General features: G+C 31.5%; 3 protein-coding genes across 5 annotated transcripts; all 3 read right to left on the bottom strand.

Annotated features, from left to right (window-relative positions):
- Positions 1–2307: 2307 nt before the first annotated feature.
- On the bottom strand, positions 2308–2731 carry BDCG_17754 (uncharacterized protein; the record flags this gene model as incomplete). Its single annotated transcript, XM_045426824.1, has 4 exons — positions 2308–2339; positions 2401–2407; positions 2512–2659; positions 2722–2731. Coding segments are annotated over 4 exons (195 nt in total), but the record flags the coding sequence as incomplete, so codon positions are not given.
- A 5584-nt stretch (positions 2732–8315) lies between these two features.
- On the bottom strand, positions 8316–14036 carry BDCG_08285 (FAD binding domain-containing protein). Of its 3 annotated transcripts, XM_045424061.1 has the most exons (6): positions 13737–14036; positions 13547–13621; positions 12610–13441; positions 12119–12539; positions 11960–12021; positions 8316–11878 (listed from the first exon to the last, which is right to left on the bottom strand). In XM_045424061.1, the coding sequence occupies exons 3-6, from the start codon at positions 12820–12822 to the stop codon at positions 10916–10918; spliced, it is 1659 nt and encodes a 552-aa protein (XP_045282487.1). In that variant the 5' UTR covers positions 12823–13441; positions 13547–13621; positions 13737–14036; the 3' UTR covers positions 8316–10915. The 3 variants fall into 3 exon arrangements, with proteins under 3 accessions (XP_045282487.1, XP_045282486.1, XP_045282485.1); XM_045424060.1 differs by having other exon boundaries at positions 13547–14036; XM_045424059.1 differs by having other exon boundaries at positions 12610–13378; positions 13469–14036.
- Positions 14037–23657: 9621 nt separating this feature from the next.
- BDCG_17755 (uncharacterized protein) lies at positions 23658–24136 on the bottom strand (the record flags this gene model as incomplete). Its single annotated transcript, XM_045426825.1, has 2 exons — positions 23658–23936; positions 23963–24136. 2 exons carry the CDS (start codon positions 24134–24136, stop codon positions 23658–23660), a joined length of 453 nt encoding a protein of 150 aa, XP_045282488.1.
- Positions 24137–24849: the final 713 nt, after the last annotated feature.

A 24849-nucleotide genomic window follows, 5' to 3' on the forward strand; every position in this document is an offset into this window, starting at 1 on the left:
TTATCAATTCAACTGATCTCATTACACGGTTTTAACATTAGATAGTAGTTTCATACTGTCTCAGTGAGACTTACTGTCTACTCTTGTCACATTTTTCAAATAGAATCATGATTTTCACTTCTCAATTTAAATTATTTTTATTGCTTTAAATGACTTTAAATCTCATTTAAGTGTTATCAAAAAGTGTTACTTTTTAAAAAATTAAAAATAGTCTAAAAAAAACCTTAAAATGTCTAAAAATAGTAACTTTATATCAAGAATGAGACTAAATGAAATCAAATGAAATCACTTTCTCATTTTTTTCAAGTCATGATTTCATTTTAAAATCTGATATATAGTCACTTTGCATGTTTTTTTGATAGTCAGTCTCAGCGGGATTCACGCTAAGAAATGTATGAGATCAGATTAAATGAGATTAAACATGAAATTCATAGTCTCAGCAGTCAGTCTACAGCTGTGTTATTCTCACTGTGAGAGATACAAAGTTGATGATGAATATTGTAAAGACTCTGAGAAGTAAGTATTTTAAGAATACTGTAGTTCTGCAATCTTGATTTTTTTTTTTTTATTTTTTATTTTTTTCTTTTTCTTTTCTTTTTTTTTTTCTTTCTCTTTCTTTCTCTTTTTTTCTTTCTCTTCTTTTTTTCTTTCTCTTTTTTTTTGTTGTGATTTTTTCTTGTTATTTTACTTTTTATTTTTTTATTTTTTTATTATTTTTTGTATTTTATATATTTTTTTTTAATTAAAATGATATTAATTATAATCTGTGTTTAGAAAAGTAATGATATTTAATAATACTCTCTGTTAAATTTTCAATAAATGAGTACTATGTTATAATATTATGTAAGTAAGAAATGATTTTATGATCTTATTTAATGTCATTTTCAAAAATGAGATCAGAATGAAAATGTGACTAAGAATTCAAATATATTCTTTATTTAAAACTAGATTTTTATTTGAAAAGTGAATCTGAGATCTTTAATATTTGAAATAACATGATTTGAAATTAATGTAATGAACACAAATCATGATCAGAAGTAATGCTTTTAGACAATATAATAACTATAAAGTTTGATTCTGGTCTCAGACACGGTCACACGGTCAGTCTATATAACATTGAAAATAGATTAAACATGTAGTATATAAAAATGAATGAGATGTATATAATAATATTTATCTTTTATAACTGACTCTTACAGTTGATGATTAAATCATTATCTCTTTTCTTTTCTTACACTTTTTCTTTATCTGCTAGTCACTACTCTTATACAATCTCTATATAGTATAGTGTTTAATGACTAGATTCAGCAGCTTTCATCTTTTGTAATTCTGTCTCATGCATTATACTGTCTCTCTTCACTCACTCAGATTACTACAGTGAATAGCTCATTAAAACTAATCTCATCTGATCTCTGAGCATTCTCAGAGATTGAGATAACTTGGTCTTATATATCTGCAGATGTTTCAGATAGTTCATTCTCTGTAATCTTCACAATTAAACTGATATAAACAGTTAAATTCAACTCTGAATTTCTTTTTCTTCTGTGATCTGATTCATGTGTAAGTCTGCTGCTTTGAGACTACTCTTTACTACATTACACTCACTGTCTGTGACATGTTATCATATAATCAGCTACAGTTTTATCACTTATTAAAGTGTGATATTCATCTGATTCCTTCATTACTTCTCATTCTTTTCTTATAATTATGAAAAGATCAGAATAAGTGAGATTATCTGATTTATAAGTGTCTATGATTTCTCTTACTTTGTAAGACTTTTCAATTATAAGTCTCTTCTTTTTCAACACTGATGATAGTGCTGTGAATGATTATAATCTGCTCAGATCTTGCATCTTTGCTTTTATAAGTTATGAATTATTTATTAAGTTGTGTAAGATCTGTCTCTCTGATTCTTTCAATGTATATATTCTCAGAGAATGTGATTTGAGTATTTTATATGACTTAAATCATCTAGATTGAAACTTCTCAGAACTCTCATTATATATAAGAACTCACATTCTCATCTTGAGACTTGATTTCTTAACTAGTGAGTCTCATATTCTTTTTGATTGAATTGCTTGATTCAGAAGTAACTTATTAGCCTTTACATGTGTGTGACTGATCTCTTTCAATCTTGATTCTGTGTCTATGACTGTTGCATCTGCAACTGCTACTGCTGTATCTGTAACTGCTGTTTCTGCTATGTCTGCAACTGTTATGTCTATAACTGTTGTGTTCACAACTGCTGTTTTCTTTTCCATCTTTTTCAAAGCATTCTCTGAGATGCGCGGATGCAATTCATACAACAGATAGAATGATGAACACTTGAAGACTGCATGCTGTCAAATCCGTGTGATTAATAGTGTCTGTCTGAGATATTCATCTCATAGTCTCATAGACTTGCTCACTAGATATTTCATCAGCATATTGCTCAAGATTTCATTCAAGTATTTCATCTTTCTATTTATCTGTAGATGATATAACATTGCTCTATAATATCTTATCTGTAACTGACTTATAAAATGCCTCACTACTTCTTCTACAAGATTTGCACTGTTATTAGTTAGAATCTCACATGATATTTCATAGTTAATATAGATTTCATTATGTAGAAACTTCATCATCATCTTCTCTGTTATCTCTGAAACTGCTTTCATGACTAATCAGTCAGTAGTGTAATCAATAGCAGTGATTATTCATTGATTTTCATTTGATATTCACAGTAATATATCTATGAGATTCATTCTTCATTATTTGAATGATTATATCATATACTTTATCTGATATTACACTTTCTTATATTCTAACCCTTTCTTAGATTGTTTTATAACCTGATAATTCAGACACTTATGAGTATATATCTGAATGTTCTCAGTCATGCTCAGTTAGTATACTCTTGATTCAAGTACATTTATAAGTTCAGAGCTTTCTAAGTAACTGAATTTCTTATGCATGTGATCTACTAACTTACTAAGTCACATCTAAATGAATATTCTAGATAGAGAGCTTCTGCATATTCAAGATCATAATAAAGCATAACATTCTTTTTCAATTTTCTCAGCTTAAAGTTTGAAAGCATCTCTTCTACTACTTTTACAAGATACTTGTCATCTGATATCTTATTATTCTTCAAGTGAGAGATCATTGTATTCACTTATTCTGATTTCTTACACTCTCTCAGCATGTTTATTATGAACTACTCTTATATCTGATTTACAGAATCCTCACTCATGAAATCAGGTCTGTAACTGATTGTATCAGATATCACAGTATCTGATCTCTTTCAGTATTTAATATGAAAATTATACACTTGAAACTCTGAGATTCAACATGCTAAGTGTTTGAAAGGTTTTATTATTAATTATAGATAGATAAGACTTTCATAATCTGTAATCACTGTTATTATATACTCATTATTAATATATCTATTCTATAATATCAGTGTGTGCTTAATCACTAGTAATTTCTTTTCATACACTGAGTAATTGAGCTCAGCATCTGATAGTTTTCTATTATTATATGTTATCAGATGCAGCTTGCTGTTCTTACTCATCTGTAGAAGAGTGTCTCTGATAGCTCATTCAGATGCATCTATCTTAATGTAGAAAGATTTATCACAATCTAGTTAAATAAGCACTGAGAATGTTATTATACATTTTCTCAGTATGAGAAAAGCCTCTTCACACACAGCATTTCAGATAATTGAATGAAACTTCTTCTTTCACAGATTTGCATTTATTTCTCTTAAGAGATCTGAGAGTGATACAGATATTCATGTGAAATTCTTAATAAATCTACAGTAGTATGAGATCAACTCAGAAAACTGTTATACATGATATATATTTCTTAACTATGATTAATTCACTATAACATTCAATTTCTCTGAGATAAAGTGTATACAGTCATCACTCACTATGTATTCTATAAACTTCAACTCTTCTATTTTAAACATATACTTTGTTGATTTGATGTAGAGCTTATACTCTGTCAGAGTTATAAGCACTTTATCAAGATACTTCAAATATTCATTATATAAGTTTGAAAAGACTAGAATGTCATTAAGATATATAAGACATGAGATTTCATTCTATTTATGAAGAATTATATTCATCATCATTTGAAAGATGACAAACACATTTATTAGACTGAATAGTATTATCAGAAATTCAAACTTCTCTTATTATATATTAAACACAGTTCACAGAACTGATAGTTTATCTATACAGATCTGTCAGTATTCTGAGAGAAGATTAATCTTTAATAGATATTAGAGGTTTTCAACTGTATTCAACTGTTGTTGAATCTATGATAATGAATATTTATTCTTGATTATAAGCTTATTAAGTGCTTGATAATTGATACACATCTGTCACTTCTCACTCATCTTTTTTATAAATAGAACTGGAAAGCCTCATGTACTTGATAAGAGTTATATGAGACTATATTTCAGAAGGTCTGTGATCTGATACTTCTATTCTTCAAGATATGTTTGTAATAGAGAATATATATTCTGATTGACTGATTTTATACTCTCTGTATCAATCTCATGTATGAATTCTTATTTCAGCAGCAATTCTGATGAAAGATCTGTTCAGAAGATCTTTTTATACTTCTTCAGAAGCTTCTTTATACACTTATTCTTCTGTATATTCTTTATCTTGATTTTCTTCACTTCTGAGTTTTGTATAATATACAGAATGCTTTCAGATGAGGTCTTGTAAATTGTTCTCTTTACTTATTAATGTGTAAGCAGATTTAATTCTTCTATATCAGAGATATGAAATGTTCTTCTCATATCAGTTAATAGAATTATATGAATCATTTTCTTTCTATTAATTAATTATATATGACATGTACATCATTGAATCTGCAGATTAAACCTTTAAAATTAATTAAGTCTGAGAATAAAATCATATTTCATGTTCTGCAGCTCTCACACTTAAATATAGCAAGATTATTCTCTGAAGTGCAAGAGAACTCTTACACTTATAAGTAATATTAAATATTAATTATTAGATAATCTTATGTATCAGAGATTCTTCACTCAGTGAATCTCTTTCAGTCTTCAGATTATATAATTATTAATATATTATATAGAAGCTTCTGTGTTCATTAATACTTTTACAGTCATCTCTTAATTCTTACTCAAGTGCTTCTTATACATTAATATTTCAGATCTCAAGATATTGAGATAAGTATTTACTTCATCATTCTCATTCACATTTCATTCAAAAGTCTGCTTCTTCTTAATATTCACAGAATTCAGAGAATCATCTAATACATATATCTCTTTCACTTTGAGACTTTTCATAGAATATCAGTGAGTGTCTCTGAGCTCACTGATTCTACTAGTTTTTTAACTCTCTTACTTCTCTTGACTGTGTACACTGAGTGTAATCTTTTATATTATAATTTTGATATCTGCAGTTGAAGCAAGCTCAATACTTATAATATTAAGATTTTCACTTAGAGAATCTCTTTTTCAGAGAATTCAGTACTTTAGTAATAACATTCAGATCTAGATTTATTATATTCAGATGTATAACTTATATTATAGAAGTCTGATTATCTATTCTTCACTAAGATATACTCAATTACAGTATTTTCTATCACAATTAACTCACTTATTCTTATATAATAAGAATATTGTATACTTTCTTCACTGTATCTGACTATAAGATTAAGTATTTTCATTTCACTCTTAACTCAGATATAAGACTGTGAATGAAGATTTATAAATAGAAAGATATTGAAAGCTCTTTATTTAATACAAGATAATGTAAGCTGAAGTGTGTAAAGTATAATATAAGATTACTTATTTATCTACACTCAGTGAAGCATTTGTAATGCTTATTTTACACATTCACTTTCTCAAAGTTATACAAGATTCATTTGAAAAACTCATTTCATATTTATAAGAATAAATATCACTTCAAATCTGTAAGATTCATCTTTTTATCAGTCATTTATAATAACTTTGCTTTTTCATATAGAAATGTGACAGATTTTAAGACTTGTTGAAATTTCATTAACTCTCTGTTCATGAGTTTATATTTAATCTGATAATATAATCATATCTGACTTAGTCAGCTGATTACAGCATCATTTTTTCAGATGTTATTAAAGCTTAATAACTTCAGCAGATCTTCTGACTTAATATATTTCAAACTCAGATTCTTATTCTGTACAGTAGTCTCTGATGATGTATACACTTCTGAAGAGATTATGAATGATTGTGATAAAATCTTCAGATTCAGTATAGTTATCTATCTGTATAAACATTCAATCTTCTGCTGCAGGTCTAAGATCTGATTTTTTCTATTCTTATTAATAATGATAATTACATCAGTGAAGCTCTTTATAGTGAATACTTAATCTGCAGTGAATATCAATTGTTATTTAACTTCTGTCTCAGTCTGTCACTGTGTATACAAGATCTCAATCTTATTTAGAATTCTTGTATATGTACAGAGCTTTGATTCTGATTCAGCAGTTTCAGCTGCTTTTCTTACTACTTTAAGTAAACTCTCTGAGAGATTCTGTATATCTTTCAGTTCAGATAGCAGAGAAGAGTGTTGTTTATATTAACTAGAGAAGATATTCATTTCAGTGATTTCTTATTAATTATATAATATCTATTGTTATATCACTATATTGTTATATGATTTCTGTTATCATTATACAACTTCAGTGATGATCACTCTTCTCTTTTTATTCTTCTTTTGAGTAGAGAGTGAACTTCTTTGAATCTCATTCATTACTTTCATCTTCTTTCTCACATCTCATCTATTTATATATTATACATGATATTTATCTGAGTATGAAGTTTTCTCTCTATAAGTAAAGCAGTATTAATTAAATGCTCTTCTGCTCACTGCTCTTTATATACTATCTTTTAAGATGTTCTAGAATCACACTGACATGATAACTACAAATCACTTCATAGACAGAATTATCACACTCTGAAGAAGCCTGTGCTTCTCATCAGTTTTTAGACATACTATCAGATATGATTCAAAGATTACTTGAGTCAGTGTATGATTACAGACATACACTGACTTCTTATATATTATATACTAAATTAATCAGTAGCTGCTATGACCTCTTTACATTCATAAGCAAGTTCAGAAGTGAATGTGTTATTATCCGACAGTTGTACATTCTTCCGAATCACAAATTGATAAATGTATAATAATTAACTTTACAGATACTAGAAAAACTCTGAAAACTAAAAGTTTTCAGGTAAATATTATAGTTTCTGACTGTATACATTTATAGTGAAAGACTACTAATAATAATAAAAAGAAAAACATGTAATTTGAGTTATAATCTATAGAATAGTTGAAAGATATATTAATAAAGTTATTTATAAAAAGCTTAATATAGTAATTAATTACATAATTTAGAGATATTATTATAGATAATAATCACAGCTACACTGATTATATAACTGTGTTTGAGATCAGAATTAAAATATTTAATAATCTCATTATTAATTTAACTAATCTCATTACACAGTTTTAAGATTAAATAGTAGTTTCATACTGTTTCAGTAAAACTTACTATCTACTCTTATCACAGTTTTCAAATAAGATCATGATTTCTACTATTATTTTTATTACTTTAAATAACTTTAAATCTTATTTAAGTATTATTAAAAAGTGTTACTTTTAAAAAAATTAAAAATAGTCTAAAAAAACTGTAAAATATCTAAAAATAGTAATTTTATATTAAGAATGAGACTAAATGAGATTAAATGAGATTACTTTCTTATTTTTTCTAAGTTATAATCTCATTTTGAGATCTGATATATAGTCACTTTGCATGTTTTTTTAATAATTAGTCTCAGTGAAATTCATGCTAAGAAATGTATAAGACTAGATGAAATAAAATTAAATGTAAAATTCATAATTCTGATGACTAGTTTAATTACAGTAGTTATTACATCTATTAAAAACCTAGTAAATAAGTTTATTAAATCACTTAAAACATTAAAATATATATATTAAAAGAAGAATATTATGATAAAAAATAAAGAAATAAAAACTAATAAATTTTATAACTGGTTTTTTCATTACTAATACTGTATGTTTTTCAGTCATTTTTATATCTGTATTTAATTTGAAAGTGAATTTTATATATAGTATTATGTATAGTTATTAGTTACTCTAATGAATAAGAGTATTAAATTACATATTCTGACTTATTAATTCTTTTATTATATAACTTCTCATCAGCTAGTAATTTTTTCAATTAAGTAAACTTTACACCTTTTATATTAAAGCAATAGAAAAAAGAGACATTAATGATATGTCATAATTTCATTTGGAAAATATGACTCAGACTAGGTACAATGTGAACTGAGATCAAGTGAGATCACTATCTTTGAAATGTATCTGAGATCAGCACTGACATTTTCACAGTTTCAAATCACACTTATTCCCAGTTCTGGTCTCAGACACGGTCACACAGCCAGTCTACTTGTGTGTCCAATTCGCTTGTGAATTACGTTAGTGAGACTGCAAGTAAATCAGCCAAGTCAGGCAAGATCTGTGGCAGGTAAGTGATTCTGCACCGCCACAGACATCTCTCTCTTTGCTTATCTTGGCATTTCTTTCCTATATAAGGGCTAAAAATCACACAACAATCCCGACAGATGATATCATATTACCTCAAAATTCCAACAATAAAAGCCAACTTCTCTTCCCAACTTTTGTATTGACACAAACATTCAACTCAACGCATAATAAGATCTGGATTGTTATATTCCCCTTCATTATTTTTGCATTGTTAATGCATCTCTGAGCATGGTTGCGTTCTCTACAAATAAATAATATCTGACCATGGGCATTGTTTGGCGCCGAACTAATAAATTTTTTTGACAGGGGCATGGCCAATCAAATCGTATTTCGCCCTAGTTTCGGCCTGATACCCATCCCTGATATTTTGGCAAATTAAGACTCAACAGGAGAGGTTTCTTTGCCTGGTTCAGAAAGCTGGCTAGTCCGCTTTCCTTTGACTCGCCAGTTCCTTTCTTCCCCCACTGCAGCTGCAGGTACAGCCGCGTACAGAAGAACGTTTATGCGAGGGGAAAAAAAAAAAAGAAAAAAAGGAAATAAAGGGTTTGGCGATACGCCCCGGAAGCACATCAGTAATACCCAAAAATACATATAATGCCTGAATTATGGACTTTCCCAGCTGCCCCGATCTGACATTCCAGGGTTGTCACATACAAGCAAGGGCCTAGAAACCAGACTTGGCTTGGGTTGAACTCTAACATGGATTGGTCTCGAATCACACATCTAACTAGCAAATAACGTACCAATAATAATACCGCCAGGGACCGAGAGCGGGACCTGTCGGTTCCAACCGAAGACGAAGAAGAGGAGAACAAAGGGAAAACGGAGAGTTGAGTTGGCTTGGCTTGCCAACTAAACCTGGCTGGCGATGCAGAATGAAAATACCAAAAATATCCAAAAAAAATATGAGTCTCCAATGTAAAAAACTCACTTCCATCAATAGCAATGTTACTGTGGAACACTAAGATCCGGTCGAAGGGGCGTGATTGAAGAAGCCAAAACTCAAGCATTCATAAACATATCCACCCAAAGTTCCAAGATTATCATCAGCTCCCTCGTCATGGAAATCCCAAGGCTGTTCATAATTGAAATCCCGTATACCTTCCTTGATAATGCGCTCATGTGCTGTCCAAGCATCAAAAGACTATCTGATGATGCTGGTCAGGTCATGTCTTCCGTTGATGAATTCCCATCGCTTCCACCCTGCGACATGTGGGTGTAAATGAAATACAACATCAATCCAAATCAATAATTCGGTCATCCTGAGTTCATTCATCACTTAAAAGCTTTCAGAAGTTCTATATGCTTTCTTTCAGCCGGTCAACTCGAAGATACTATCTTGCTTTCGTTACCGCAGCGCAGGCATACAGCTGACAGCTTTTTCATTGCCACCAAGAGGAGTTCTCACAAGTGAACCAACCAGCCTTCTTTTCCATTGCCATTTATCGAACACATCTTTGACATTTCGGGTTCTCGTTTACCTCCCTTTGCCGTCCCTGAGTGACATCTGAATCATCCAACCTGTCACATCGCTTGATGTGGGAATGTCACTCATTATTTGTCTCAGGTGTTTGCAACAGCACAAGAAGAACCATGTCCACATCAATGTAACCCCACAAACTACTCACGGCGCGAAAACATGACTCAGTCAGAGTACATTCTGATCCTGCCCATCTGCCATTCCCTACACCGTCCGGTCGGCCGACCAACTGTTACTATTATTATTGTCTTAGGAAAACACATAAGGGCATGGAGCACCCGTTGTCACTATTAGCATCCTGTTAGAAACAACCGGGATCCAGCTATCAGCTTTTGATCTCCCGCGTGACTATCTAGCGCCGGAGAGGCATGGATAACCCCTGCTTGTTGATCCAAGTTGGAAATACATGACGTGAAGGGGCGCGGCCACCAAAAAAATGCCTATGACGATGTTGGCAGAGAGCCAAGTATCAGATTTTCTGGCATAAGGCTGGTCCGGCGTATGCCTTGGTCCTTGACCCGGGTCTGATATTCCACCCGGGGGATGCCTATATTTAGTCTTTCGATAGGCAGTAGGCAGCCCAATATCTTGCCAAGCGGCAAGGTAGAGCTAGGTCGGGATGGGCGGACCAAGAAGCTTTTGATGCTGCCATTCAAGTGACGGCACCAAAGCAAGCACTTGAGTGGCAAGAATAAAGGAAGAGAAGCCCAGCCAGAAGAGCTTGTGCTCAAAGGAATGCTGTGGCTGACAGGCCCATATCTATATGAAAAAAAAAGAGCTATATTATTAAAATTTGACATATGAAAGATGATGATATTATGTATACAGGTGACAGTCAAACTCAATCCATAGCCCATCATAGCCGTGCAGGAGGTGAGCTAGCAGGAGGATTGCTATCTGGAGCTCCAGTGAGCTTGAAATGCCCGGGTTGCAACTTCTGGAAAGCCTGAGAGGGATCGTATCTCCTTGCCACCTCCACCAGACGATCATGGTTTGCGGAGCCATATGATTCAACCACGTTCTGGAACTGACTGGCGTAGTTCATGTAGATGAATCGGTTGAGCTTTTCGCGAGACTTGGCCTCAGACTTGATCGCATTAATGATGCTAGAAATGGCCTTGAGAACGGCCTCATCATCCGCTTTGTCGGCCCACATAACGTTTACCAGCACGAGGAGAAGGGGTTTCCCACACGAATCCAGGCCAAGCGCGTTACCCCCATTCTTACTCATCTTTTCGATCATAGCGGGCGTGATGGCTTGCAAGGTGAGCGCTGGAACGATACCAGTAACATTCTTGATGGGATCAACGCCGGCCATGTATGCGTCCACAGCAAAGGTGAGCATCTCGATGTCGAGGTTGACTGTGACAGTCCAGTAGTTTTGACGCAGGCCGTCTGGATTACTCTCCTTGAATTCAAGGGTAACATCTGATAGAGACTTAATGCCCAAAGTATCTATCATTGGGGGGATTGCTTCGAAGGAGCTGAAAATTGGTGGATTTTCCACGGCCTCCGTATATTCTATGTTGATAGCTGCAACGAACATGCCTTGGGCATATGCGAAGTTGCAAATCAATGCAGCCTTGGGATCGGAGGGCCAGTCTTTGGCAAATTTAACCACAGCGTCAAGAAGGAGTCTTCGGGTGTTGTCATCCGCTAGGTATATCCGTGAGCCGGCCCATAGGTCCCCAGCGGGATACGCGGCTAAGTCGAAACGTGTCACAATGCCAAAGTTATTACCACCGCCTCGAAGAGCCCAGTATAGATCTGGATGGCTTTCAGGGTTGGCATTGAGAATGCGACCATCGGCGACGACAACCTGAACCAATGTGAGTCCCAGATCTAAAAGGAAGCATGGCTAGAATGAACGAAGATGATGAACAGAGCACGAATGACCAACCTCGAAATTATTTACGTTGTCGCATGCGAAGCCGTACTGTGCTGAGTAGAAAGAAATGCCACCTAGCAGAAAAGGGAGACAATAAGAACAATCAGCGGTTTTAAAGTTGAAAAGGGAACATATTAATTAGACGTCACAGGCACTTCCCGAGTAGCTTACCTCCGAGTGTCAGGCCCCCCACACCAATATTAGACACACGGCCACCAACAGCGGTCAGACCGTGAGGCTCAAGACTTTTATAAACGTCAAGCCAGCGGTTTCCAGGGCCAATCTTGACAGATTTCCTATCCGAGGCCACCTGGATCGTGTTTAGGCGCTGCAGATCAATGGTTAAACCGTCTGGGATGCTGGACGCTCCAGAAAAAGCGGCGTGGCCGCCGCTCTTCACCGCAAATGGACAGTTCAATAGACGCGCCATCAACAAGACGATGGCGACCTGACTGCTCGAAGTGGGTTGGAAGATACAGGCAGGTTTGGATTCCGATTGCTGCTGCGACCAGAAGAGGCCGCGCCATTCTGTATATTGAGGCGTGTCCTTCAAGTAAACTTGTAGTGGGAAAATTCCGGAGAGCACATGGCACTTTTAATGGTTAGCCAAAGATAAAGATCACAGCCCTCGAATTTGGCGGTGGCTCAACGAATATACGTACAGTAATTTCAGCTGGAATGGATAGAGACCTTTTTGTTGATTGAGCAAGCTCGGATGGATCGACGAGACCAAGTACGTCCACACCATAGTCGGCCAACGCATCGATAATAACTTTATCTTCGGGTGATATCAACGCAGCGCTTGGTTCAGAATCACCAAGCGCCATTGAAACAAAAATGCAGCATGCTGCCAGGAGCTGTAGGAGAAGCTTCATAGCTGTTAAGGTTCGCTTCCTGCGTCTATATGCCAATCTTTAAGCTGTAGCCTTGTCCAACTATACGAACAAGAAGAACCCAAATTCTGAAAGTGAGGGAGAAAAGCTCGCCGTTGAAACCCGTGAGGCTTGTCTGCATGGGGTTTGTCGCGACGAAAAGGAAGAGGAACATGGAGCTCTTCAATTAAGAACCAGCATGCATCCCCTAACGTTAGGGTGTTCGCCCTCACAATGGGTGTTGATATCAGGGGGGAAAACACATGGGCAATCTCGCCTATTCAGACCCTTGCAAAGGCCCTTGCAGCTAGGAGCGCCACGGCTACTGGGTGACTCCCCAAAAGCGCAGAAAAACACTCCTCGGCCATTTGAGCGTTTAAATCTACGCTGTAGGTCGGGTCGGCGGCTTCATGAGTACCGTACCGTGCGGTGCGTATGTCACTAAAATCAGCGCGATTGTTGAGGCCGGCGGGGCTATTCTCTATTTTCCCCCATGTGGACAAGAGAACTCGCCTGGTCGGATATTATTATTATTAAGGGCGTGTTCGCACGTACAAGTCTGTACTCGCGAAAAGTGGATATTAGCATACTGCTGGTGTCATATTTAAGCAAGGAATATGACCTGCCTCACTACGTAGTTAGTACGTACTGCAACTTTCCACAAGATGTCCATTATTGACCTGACAGTACTCTGTACGGAGTATACATGACCTGAAACACTCCTCACCTTGTCTATTTCAGTTACAACCCTCACTATTCAGACTAAATACTCTGTTGAAGTTTAATATTGCATGATTGAAGTCTAATCATGTGTAAGTGAAGAAAAAAAAAGAGATAAGGGTGGTGGCAGAATGAACACAAGGCCTTTTTCATGCAAACAGTGTTGGATAGGGTGTGTAAGGTCGCTTAAAGGGTACAAGATTGTCCGAACACGCCTGAAGTGATCCCTGAAGAGTCGGCTTTTTTCACAGTTGGGCCATTTCCTATGACTAAAGTTTTCCTGAGCTCAAGATCGAACGAACCGCTCTCGAACCGCTTGACAGGCACGTTTTTTACATGGATTCATTATTATTGCTCCGTATTGTACAGAGTACTCTGTACACAGTAAGGGCCTGTTCAGTGCGGCCGTGTGTACTCGTTCTTTTCATACAGATCTCCACTTTTTTTAAAAAGTACAGCCTCAATATCACAACTGCTCAGTGGGCAGAGTGTCTGTACTAACATCCTTACGGGAAGAACGTAGGGTTAATTTACGGTGATTACACTGTGGATCCACCATTCCACCTGTGTCACGTGTCGCTGATTGTAACACATGTTCCATCATTATATTCAGTGACATGTCAATGAATATTAAATGTTAAGATAGTGTTGAGATAGTACAGAACTTTCTAACATCATCATAACACTACTCAGTAACTGTGTAATTGATAGATATCATTATCAGAATACTACTGAGATATTATAAGACACTGTATACTATTCTATCAGTAAAATCAATATACTATTAAACTCATTATCTATTATTCAGCTGCTATTCATTAACTATCTATTTAAAGAAATAAGATATCTTAATTATAATGTAAATATCTTATTACTCAAGACTTATATACTAAATAATTATTATTTTTATCACTATTCTGTATTAAAATATTATATAATACTGTTTTTTAAACTACTGACAGTCTGATAATTAGACTGACTGTGTGACTGTGTCTGAAACCAGAATCAAACTTTATAGTTATTATATTGTCTAAAAGTATTACTTCTGATCATAATTTATATTCATTACATTGATTTCAAATCTCATTATTTTAAATATTAAAGATCTCAGATTCACTTTTCAAATAAAAATCTAGTCTCAGATAAAGAATATATTTGAATTCTTAGTTATATTTTCATTCTAATTTCATTATTAAAAATGATATTAAATAAGACTATGAAATTATTTTTCACTTATATAATATTATAACATAGTACTCATTTATTGAAAATTTAATAAAGAGTATTATTAAATATCATTACTTTTCTAAACACAGATTATAATTAATATCATTTTAATTAAAAAAAAAAATGTAAAATGTAAAATATAAAAAATAATAAAAAAACACAAAATAAAATAACAAGAAAAAATCACAATAAAAAAAAAAAGAGAAAGAAAAAAAGAAGAGAAAGAAAAAAAAAGATAGAAAGAGAAAGAAAAATAAAAAAAAATAAAAGAAAAAGAAAAAAATAAAAAATAAAAATAAAAAATAATTAAGATTACAGAGCTGTAATACTCTTAAAATACTTACTTCTCAGAGTCTTTATAATATTTATTATTAATTATATATCTCTCACAGTGAGAATAACACAGCTGTAATAAGTTATTATCTTAATATCATCTAATAAATAATTAGTATATATCTATATAAATGTGAATAATTAGAAAATATACACTTAAAAAGTATAATCAGAGTGAACTCTTCTGTTACTTGAATAATATCAAGAATAGAATACTGAAATCAATGATTTCTATCATCAATTTCACAGATAAGATATGTGAAGATAGTCTTAAGAAATATAAGATTCTCTGACTTCTGATAGAAATGAATCTCATAAAGAGACTCTATTTTCATTATATCAGAAACTGAGTATTATTAAAAAGTGTTACTTCAATACATATACACTTACTGCAGTAATTCATTCTCTACATATATAACTGAGAGTTACAGCTTTCTCACACTGTATAACTCTTTCTGAAATGCTGCTGTCAGTTTGCAACTTATACAGTCTCTCAGTTCAGTATACACTGTGTATATACAGCTCTGTGTGCTGAGACTGTGTTGATCATTATAATCTAATGTGATACTCACTTTTCACAGGCTATACTTTATTTAATTAAGAAGAAGAAGAAACACAACTGCTGTTTTATTTAAGAGAAAATAAGTAATTGAATTTATAGAAGATAATTTGATTTCTTCTATATTTAAAATTTAATTAGTCTATACTCTTCAATTTGAGAGTTTCTGAGAGTGTTTTAATAGTTTTCATACCAGTTTGAAATTAGTAATTAATTGAAGAAGAGAAAAGAGAGAAGAAAGAAATGAGAATAACTTATTATTATAATATAAAAACAGAGAATTACTGTAATTATTTATTCTAGTAACAAAGATCTGTTTTCTGTATGTATCTCTGATACAGATTATATAATAACTGTATACAAAGAATATCAACAGTGTATGTATTGAATAAAGATAATATTACTATATAATACTGTAGCTGTTTCTGTACATCACTGAAAGCTATTAATATTTTCTTTAAGTCTCTTTATATTTAATAAGTCAGTAATATATTTCAATGCACTCTTTCTTTCATTATTATTATTATCATCATTATCATCATTATCATTACTATCATCATTACTATTATTATCATTATTATTATTATTATTATCATTATTATATCATTTCTGACTATCTCTTCTGTCTTCATCTCTCTTCAACACTTATTAAAATCAATCATGTTATCTCTCTTTAAATATTCTGTGATTCTGCGGATCATCAAGGTGTGTGAGCATTATTACAGATTGAAGAGAGAGAAGAAGAAAGTATTTAAGTAAGAGAAGACAGATTATAAGATACATTATAATATCTTGAAGAGACTCTGTAAGAGAGTAGAATAATAACAATTTTAAGTAACACTTCTGATAGATTTAGACTGAACTAAGTATAGAAATAATGTGAATAATGTCATCTATAAGAGATTGAAGAAGAAGACAGTGAAGAGTCTTATACAGTAGTAATAAGATCAGAAGAAGTTCTGAGAATAATTTGAGATTAAGATAAAGAGAGAGAGAGAGAAGAAAAGTGTTACTATAAATAAGTGATAATAGAAGAAGATTGAGAGAGTGTTAAAGTAGAAGATAAAGAAGTTAAAACTGATAAGTTTTTTAATTATTGAGAGATAATAATTTTTGATAATACTTCTGTTCTCTAATTGATTAGCAGAAGCTGACAGAGAAGAAGAGAATTGAGGTCTTATTCAGATCTCAAATGCACTTCATAATTCAGAATATTGAGAAGACAGCTCTGCTCTCTGAGCATGCTAATCTACTTATCACTGAGATGGAACCTGAGGCAGCAGATCAGGAAATGCAGAATTTTGAGACACAGGTTAACCTGGCTGAGAGAAAGCAGTGAGAACTCTTCTCTGAGAAGGTAGCAGAGAGAGATTTTGAGATGATTATCATCTCAGATAAGAAGAAGAAGAAGAAGAAGAATGAGAAGTAAATTATGAAGAATAATAAGAAGAATGAGAAAGAGAAGAAGTAGATTTTTTTCTTTTTATATTAGTTAGTTATAAGTTTAAGTTTTTAATTATTAATAATTAAAATTGATTTTGAGTTTTCAAAAATTATTGTACAAGTTGTAATCAAGTCAGAAATGATATATATATATATATATATTTAACTATCATGATTTATAAATCACTATAATATATAAGTATCAACATTTTTTCAATATTGATATTTATAATATTAATATATTTTTAATAATATTATCTGATAATATAATTTAGTAACACTCTCTTTCATAATATTAATATATTTCAAGAAATATAACAGAGATTAATCAAGATTGTTTATTTACTTTTATATATCAATGATATTCAATCTGAGTTAGTACTAAAATTATAACTAAGCTAAGAAATAAGATTATTTTCTCTTATATTAATTCTTCTTACACATATCAGTGATCAGTGATTAAAAATAAATTATTATCTTTCTTAAATTATTATTATATCTTCTGAATTCACTTCTTTCACTTCTTTTACTTCTATTGAAGATTCATAAACTCTTCAAGAAATCACTATGAATTATAAAGTCTATATTATTTACAATTCAACATAGAATGCTCTCTTTCAATTATAATAAATAATCACTTCATTCTTCATATCTGATTTCAGGTCATGAAATTTATGAAAAACTCAACACAAATATTGAGATGAACTATAGAATAATTATTAACAGATTATATTATAGATTACTGAAGAGTCATCTCTCTACTATAATCACTATAACTTCATTCAGAAACATTTATTATAAACTAATTATAACTCTGAAGAAATTTTCTAACATCTGAAGTCATCTGAATGCAGGTAATAAAAGAAAAATAATCAGAAAATTACTACTGAGCTGATAAATTACTCTATCAGATAATAATTTTTGATAATACTAACTTTCTAATTTGAAGAAAATCATGTGAAAATAATTATATATCAGTACTCTGATTTCACAACTCTTATCTAATAACTTCTGTAAATAATTACTTTACATGTGTATATCTCTGAATCTTTCTTTTCAATTAATTGAAAACTCTGAATTCTGAACACTTCTTTAAATACTTAATTTAAATCTTCATATTCTATATTGATTCTGTCTTCAGTTCAATCTTGAGACACACTACAAAGTTAATATATAATATCTAGAATCAGAGTTGAAGAATCATTGAAGAGTGTCTCTCACAGTGAATGCATGAACTAGTATAAACAATCTTGCATTTATAAGAGTTACATGTTATTACATTGATGAGAACTGAACTTATTAAGAGATATTAATTGAATTTAAATCATTAATCAGTAGTCATACTGAGAATTATATGACAGAGATATTAATAACTGTGATTAAAAATAACTATTAAAATATTAGTCTCAGTCTTCTTACAATTACAACTGACAATGCTGTGAATAACTATACTATGATGAAGAGCTTAAAGTAAAAATTGACTTTGTATTTCTGAAATGATAAATAAGGTCATATTCTCTGTATTACTCATGTGATTCAACTTGTGATACAAACACTGATAAAGAATCTTAATATCAAGATAAAGAATAATGAGATGACTGATTCTTGAGATGAGAATGAGATGAAAGTAGTTACTCAAGTAACTTTTATATTCACTTTGTAAAAGATAATATTTTTTAATAACACTTTTTAATAACACTACTGTTAATTTTGAATAGATTGACTAATAATTTAAATATCACAGATTTGAAACATTGCTAATGTGATTTATACCTCCTCTAAATAATAACAACAATTTCATGATATTCAATAAATAAACAAATCAGTCACATTACTGAATATAATACAGAATGTTAGAACACAGTGAAGTTTAATATATAAGATAACTGTTCAGACTCTTCAATTGTATCAGATGATTGATTATTGAGTGTAATACTCTGATTAGAAAAAGATTCAGATATTAAAACTTTCTGATATGAAGTGAACTCAGTTGAAATATGTGATTAATTTACTATTTCAGTTTTATAAGATAATAAAGACAGTCTTAATCACTTGTACATCAATACTACAGTCAGTCTGATGAGTGTATAACAGTTTATTTACTTATCTTGAGAAGTAGTTAAATCACTTAAAAAGAAATTCAGTCTGAGATGATACTATAGTACAGGCTATTATTACTGTAAGAAATAAACTGGTATTATTATTATTATTATTATTCTTCAATTATAGATGTATGCAGTCAGAGACTATGACATCTACCTGAGAACTTTAGTTCTCAGGGATTTTTCTATGTCTGTAAAGTTAACTATTGTACATTCATCAATTTCAGATATGCAAAATCAGAAAATTCCAGCTCAGAATACAAAAACTGTTTACAAATTGCAGTGTTTTAACATCTTTTGATACTTTGAAACCATTTGACAATATCATGACAAAAGAAAAGAGAACACAGTCTTAAAGATAGACACATTCAATAGATAGACAGAAAGAAATTTAAAGAAAAAGATAAAATAAAGAAAGACTGTAACAAAACAAATTATTAAAAGAGAGTGTATAGCTGTTTTAACAGACTATATCTGATTGATTTCCTCCTCTTCATATTCAGATAATTCTGAATTTAGCCATTTTCTTGTAGCTGCTTAAGTTTCTGATAGAAAGTCTATTAAGTATTTAATTCCTGTCTCAGTTGAGAATAAGAATCTCATATTTAATTGATTTAGATCATACTTCTCTTTCAATCTGGCTCTGAGACTATTGTATAATGCACAGTGCATTATAATATGCTCAGGGCTCTCATTTGTATTGCAAAATGAGCATTCTATTGAGTCAAATCTATCATCAAATCTTTGTATATAAGATTTGAAATAGCCATGTCCTAGTTTCAGCTGTATTATAGATGAGAATATTTTCTTTTTACATTTAATTGAACAAGATTTCCACTTGGGTTTTGTTTCAAATCTTGAATAATGTATACTCTTCTTTTGTTTCTGCCAGCTTTCATTCCACTTGTCTAAACAAGATTCTTTTATTTTTCTCTTTATAAAAGACCAGGACACAATTTTTTGAATAGATCTGCTTAATTCTGCACCCTTTTTTACAGCTGAATCAGCCAATTCATTGCCATGAATATTCATATGAGCAGGAACTCAGTGCAGATGAATTCTCAGCTTTGATATTCTTCTCTTTTGAATTTTGAAAACAGAGTTTAAGATCAGTTCAAGATTCATTTGATCATTATGAATCTGACTATTTCTAAGTCTTTTCAAAGCAGCTTGACTATCAGAGAATATCCATGCCTCTTTCAAACAATTTCCTCTTTTATGAGATTTTATTTCAATAAGTTTAAAAGCTTTCACTATTGCAAATAGTTCAGTATCAAAGACTTCACATTCAGAGCCTAGATTTCAGAAATCTGAGATAAAATTAATATTATCTTCAGTATAAGCAATGCCTGCGCCTAATCTATTCAAGTTCTCATTTTTTGAGTCATCTGAATAAATCAGAATAGAGTCTTTTATATTGATTGTAGAAATTCTCTTTAAATGCTGTTCATATTCTTTCTCTTTTGATAGTTCACTTATTTGTAAGTCTATAAGTGATTCAAGCTTTGTTCTCCAGGGAGATAACTTCTCATGATCAACTTTTTCAACATTTAAAGAAGAAAATTGATTTTTAATCAGAGAGCATAGTCTGTACAGTTGAGAAGACATTTTCTTTGAAGAATTATTTTCATTTCAATCAAGAAATCTATTCCAATCCAGTTCATTTCCAGAGTTAATTGATGAAAATGAAGAAGAGACTCTTTCTCTGATTATATGATTTGAGCTCATCTTTACAACTCTCAGAGCATAGTTCATACAGGCCTTTTCAAATCTAATAGCAGGAGGAGGAATTGAAGCTTCAATTTTCATTGCTTTAATAGGAGATGATTTGAATGCTCTCAGAATTCTTCTCAAGGCTCTGTTTTGCAGACTTTGAAAGAGTTCAGTGAAATTCCCTTGATTATTTCATCAAACTTGAACTTCATAATCAGCTACTGATGTAATACAGGCTATATATAACTGTCTCATAGCCTGGAAGGATAGACCTCTCTCTGTATTTAATAGTCTGATTATGTTGTTCAATAGTCTTTCTGCCTTGACAGTTCTTTGTTGAATGTGATATTTAAAATTCAACTTGGAGTTTAACCATACTTCTAATTATTTGACATTTACACTGGGTTTAATCTCTCTATTTAAAAGAGTTAGAGATAGTTCTTTCTCATTGAATCTAGAAAAGAAATGAATTAACTCAGTTTTATTCATATCAAATTGAATTTGATTGATATCTGCTCTAACAAAGATTTTCTTTGCAGCTTCTTCAATTACTTTCAAATTCTCTTTGATAGTTTTTGAGCTGTAGACTAGATCAATATCATTCACATAACTCAGAGATCACACTATTCTCATATTTCTATTCTTGAATAGATATGCAGTGTATATTGCAAATAAAATGAGTGAGATTGAAGATCCCTGTGGTACTTCTATTTTTATCTCAGTCTTGTCTTGTTTCATTCCATCAAAGAAGAGTTGTATAATTCTTTTAGATATAAAACAGTTAACCCATTTTATTAGAGAAAGTGGCAGTTTTAATATCTTCAATGTCTGAATTAACTTTGACTTTGAAACATGATCAAATGCTCCTTTTATATCAATAAAAACTGCAGTTGAGACCAGACCCTCATGCTTTGCTATTTGAATATCATGAACAACTGAGAGAACAGTGTCAATTGCAGAACACTGTTTTCTATCTCTCATTTGTTCACTGAATAAAAGAGAATCATCTATAGAGCTTATAAAAGATAGTTGAGTAGCTATTATCTTTTCTAAAACCTTTTCTAGGCAGTTCAATAGAGATATTACTCTATATGACTTAGAAATTGAAGTTTTTCTATTAGGTTTTACAAGAATCACTTCAGTGGCTTCTCTCCAGCATTCAGGATGATATCCATTTTTCAAGAGATTGAAAAAGAGCTCAAAATATTCATTCTTTAAGTAGGAATATGTATTTTGAATAATTAAGTGATTAATTGAATCAGGACCTGCAGCAGTTTTAACAGAACTTGAGAAGATAGCTGACTCTAATTCATCTTGTGTAAGATCAGGCCATTCCCAGTCATTTTCATCAATGTAGTTGAGAAGTGATATATTCTCTTCCTCTGAATCTGAATCTGAATCTGGTGAGTTCTGAAAGAGAATTCTCATGAAAGCTTGACATTTTTCCTCAAAAGAGTTTGCTGTATATGATTCATTCTGAAACTCATATTCTAGAGCTGGAAGTTTTGCTACACTTCTTGTTTTAGTATAGTTAAAAGCTTTAAAAACTTTCTTTCCTTGTGCTTCTTCAAGAAATTTATTCCAGCAGTCTGTTTTAGCTCTTTTAATATCTGAAAAATACTCATTTCTGACAGCTTTGAACTCTTCATCAGATATTACATCATTCTTTCAATCTCTTCTAGCAGTAGCTAATTCTTTTCTTTTAGATGAGATATTCTCATTTCATCAAGATTTTGAATACTCAGAAGATTTTCTTTTTGAAATATTATCTCTAACACTTGTTAGAATAATAGATGTAATAAGCTTCACTCTATTCTCAAGCATTTCATTTGAGATATCTTGACCAGAATTTCAATATAGCTCATTCTGTCTTTCAGATTTTAACAGTTTTATGCTTTCTTCAACTGCTTTCTAATCAGCTTTTTCAAAGTTATACTGATTAGAGAGAAGAGGATTTTCACTCATTTGTTTTTCACTCAGTTTAATATCAAATTGAATAATCTCATGACCTGATTCTGATGTCTCATTTGAATCAATAAATCAGTTTACAAGTCTTCTTTCCATTAGATTTTGTGATATGAATGTTAGATCTATAATAGACTTCTGTTTCATGCCTTTTCTAAAGAATGTTTGTTGATCAGACTTATTAACCAAATCTATTGAATGCTCAAAGGTTCATTCAATCAGATTATCAGCTCTCACTGCTCTCTTGCATTCTGAATTTCATCAGAGATGATGTGCATTGAAATCTCCTGTAATTATAGAGTTTCTTGATGAAGTTATGTTCAGAAATCCTCTATCAATTGTTCAGATATTGTTATTTTCCTTCAATGACTTTTCATTATAGATATTTATGAGCTGTATAGTATCAAACTCATTTTCTTTATCTATAATATCACTCACCAGAATATCAGAGTCAGACATGATATCAAATCTTAGATTAAATTGATATCTTGATCTCTTTCTTTCATAGATCACTACTCTTGACTTTATCTCAGACTTTTGAGGTAAAAAGCAGTAGTAGCTTGAATGAGAAATGACATATTTTTGCTCAGCATCAAAATTCGGCTTCTGAAGTAGTACAAAATCAACTTTTTATTCAAATGCAATTTGAAGACAAGAATAAATGCAATTTGAGTTTCTATTCACATTATTTTGAATAAATGTGATTTTTGAAGAGTTTTTAAACTTTTTTTGTTGTTTTTGTTGTATATTCATACTAAAAGAGAGTAGAGAAGAATCTAATCACTATCATCAGATAGTAGATTATAACTGTTCTGAAAAGTAGGAATCTCAACTGCTTGCATTATATCTAGTTTATCACCAGAGTCATTTCTCAATTCTCTAATCTTAACAGGAGTTTGAGGATTCAAATTCTGTTTACATTTCACTGGAGAATTGGAGTTTGAAGACTTAGATAATTGAGAGTTTCTTCTTTTTGAGCTTGCAGTTGTGAGTTTACTGGCTTGACTCTTCTCTTCAGTTCTAGATTGACTTTGAGCTTCATCTTTTCTCCAGTTCTTTTGAGTTCTAGGAGCAAACATACATTCTTTTGAGCTAGATGCATGTTTTTCTTTGCAATTAGAGCACTTAAGCAGAGTATGTTGACAAATTTCACCTCTTTTTGAGCATGTTTCACATTTATGCTCACTAGTTTTATGATCTCTGGCACAGAATGCACATTTTGAGTCTCTAAAACATGAGATTGCAAAGTGTCCATATCTTTGACAGTTTGAACACTGTGTTTAAGCTTTGAGATTCATTCTCGAGTCTTTGTATTCATGAACTCTCATTTTCAAACCTGCTACTCTTAATAAACTGGTATATTACTATAGTAAAACTGAACAATCTTTTACAGAGTACTATACTGTAGCAGCTCTACTAGATCTCTTCTATTAAGTTAATATCTACACTTCTCAAGATTGAACAGAGAAGAAATGAGACTTATATATCAAATTAATCTGAGACTACTACAATATTAACTATCAGAGATTTAAATGAGCAGATGTTTGAGATGTGAAGACAGTGAAATACAATTCTCTAATAAGTAACAATCTTTGATAATGCTTCATATTTCATAGAATTATAATACTAACTTTGAAACAGAACTTGCATACATTAATTATAACTGAAAATCAGGTAAAACTACATACTTATAAAACTGAATTTGATCACTATCTTCAAGATAATCTGATAAATTTACACATCAAATCAATTCTAGAGTTATAGAAAATTATTAAGAGTATATATTCAACTATTGCACTGATAATATGTAATATTCTGACAATTTCATTGACAGAGATAAGAATGAAGTGAAAGTTCAACTTAAGTTGAGATATTTATCACTATCACTGAGAACAATTACAAGGAGAAATAATCAAGAAACTCATGATTATAAAATATAGAATTATCAGACAGTTTAATACCTCTGAT

Source organism: Blastomyces dermatitidis, assembly GCF_000003525.1.
Source record: "Blastomyces dermatitidis ER-3 genomic scaffold supercont1.10, whole genome shotgun sequence".
NCBI lineage: Eukaryota > Fungi > Ascomycota > Eurotiomycetes > Onygenales > Ajellomycetaceae > Blastomyces > Blastomyces dermatitidis.

Bases quoted from the DNA above. Each gene is read 5' to 3' on its own strand.
- BDCG_08285 (XM_045424061.1), bottom strand. From the start codon at position 12,822: ATGAAGCTTCTCCTACAGCTCCTGGCAGCATGCTGCATTTTTGTTTCA. The intron at 12,540-12,609 runs GTACGTATATTC...AACCATTAAAAG, and splicing joins CCATTCCAGCTGAAATTACT to TGCCATGTGCTCTCCGGAAT. The intron at 12,022-12,118 runs GTAAGCTACTCG...CTTTTCTGCTAG, and splicing joins GGGGGGCCTGACACTCGGAG to GTGGCATTTCTTTCTACTCA.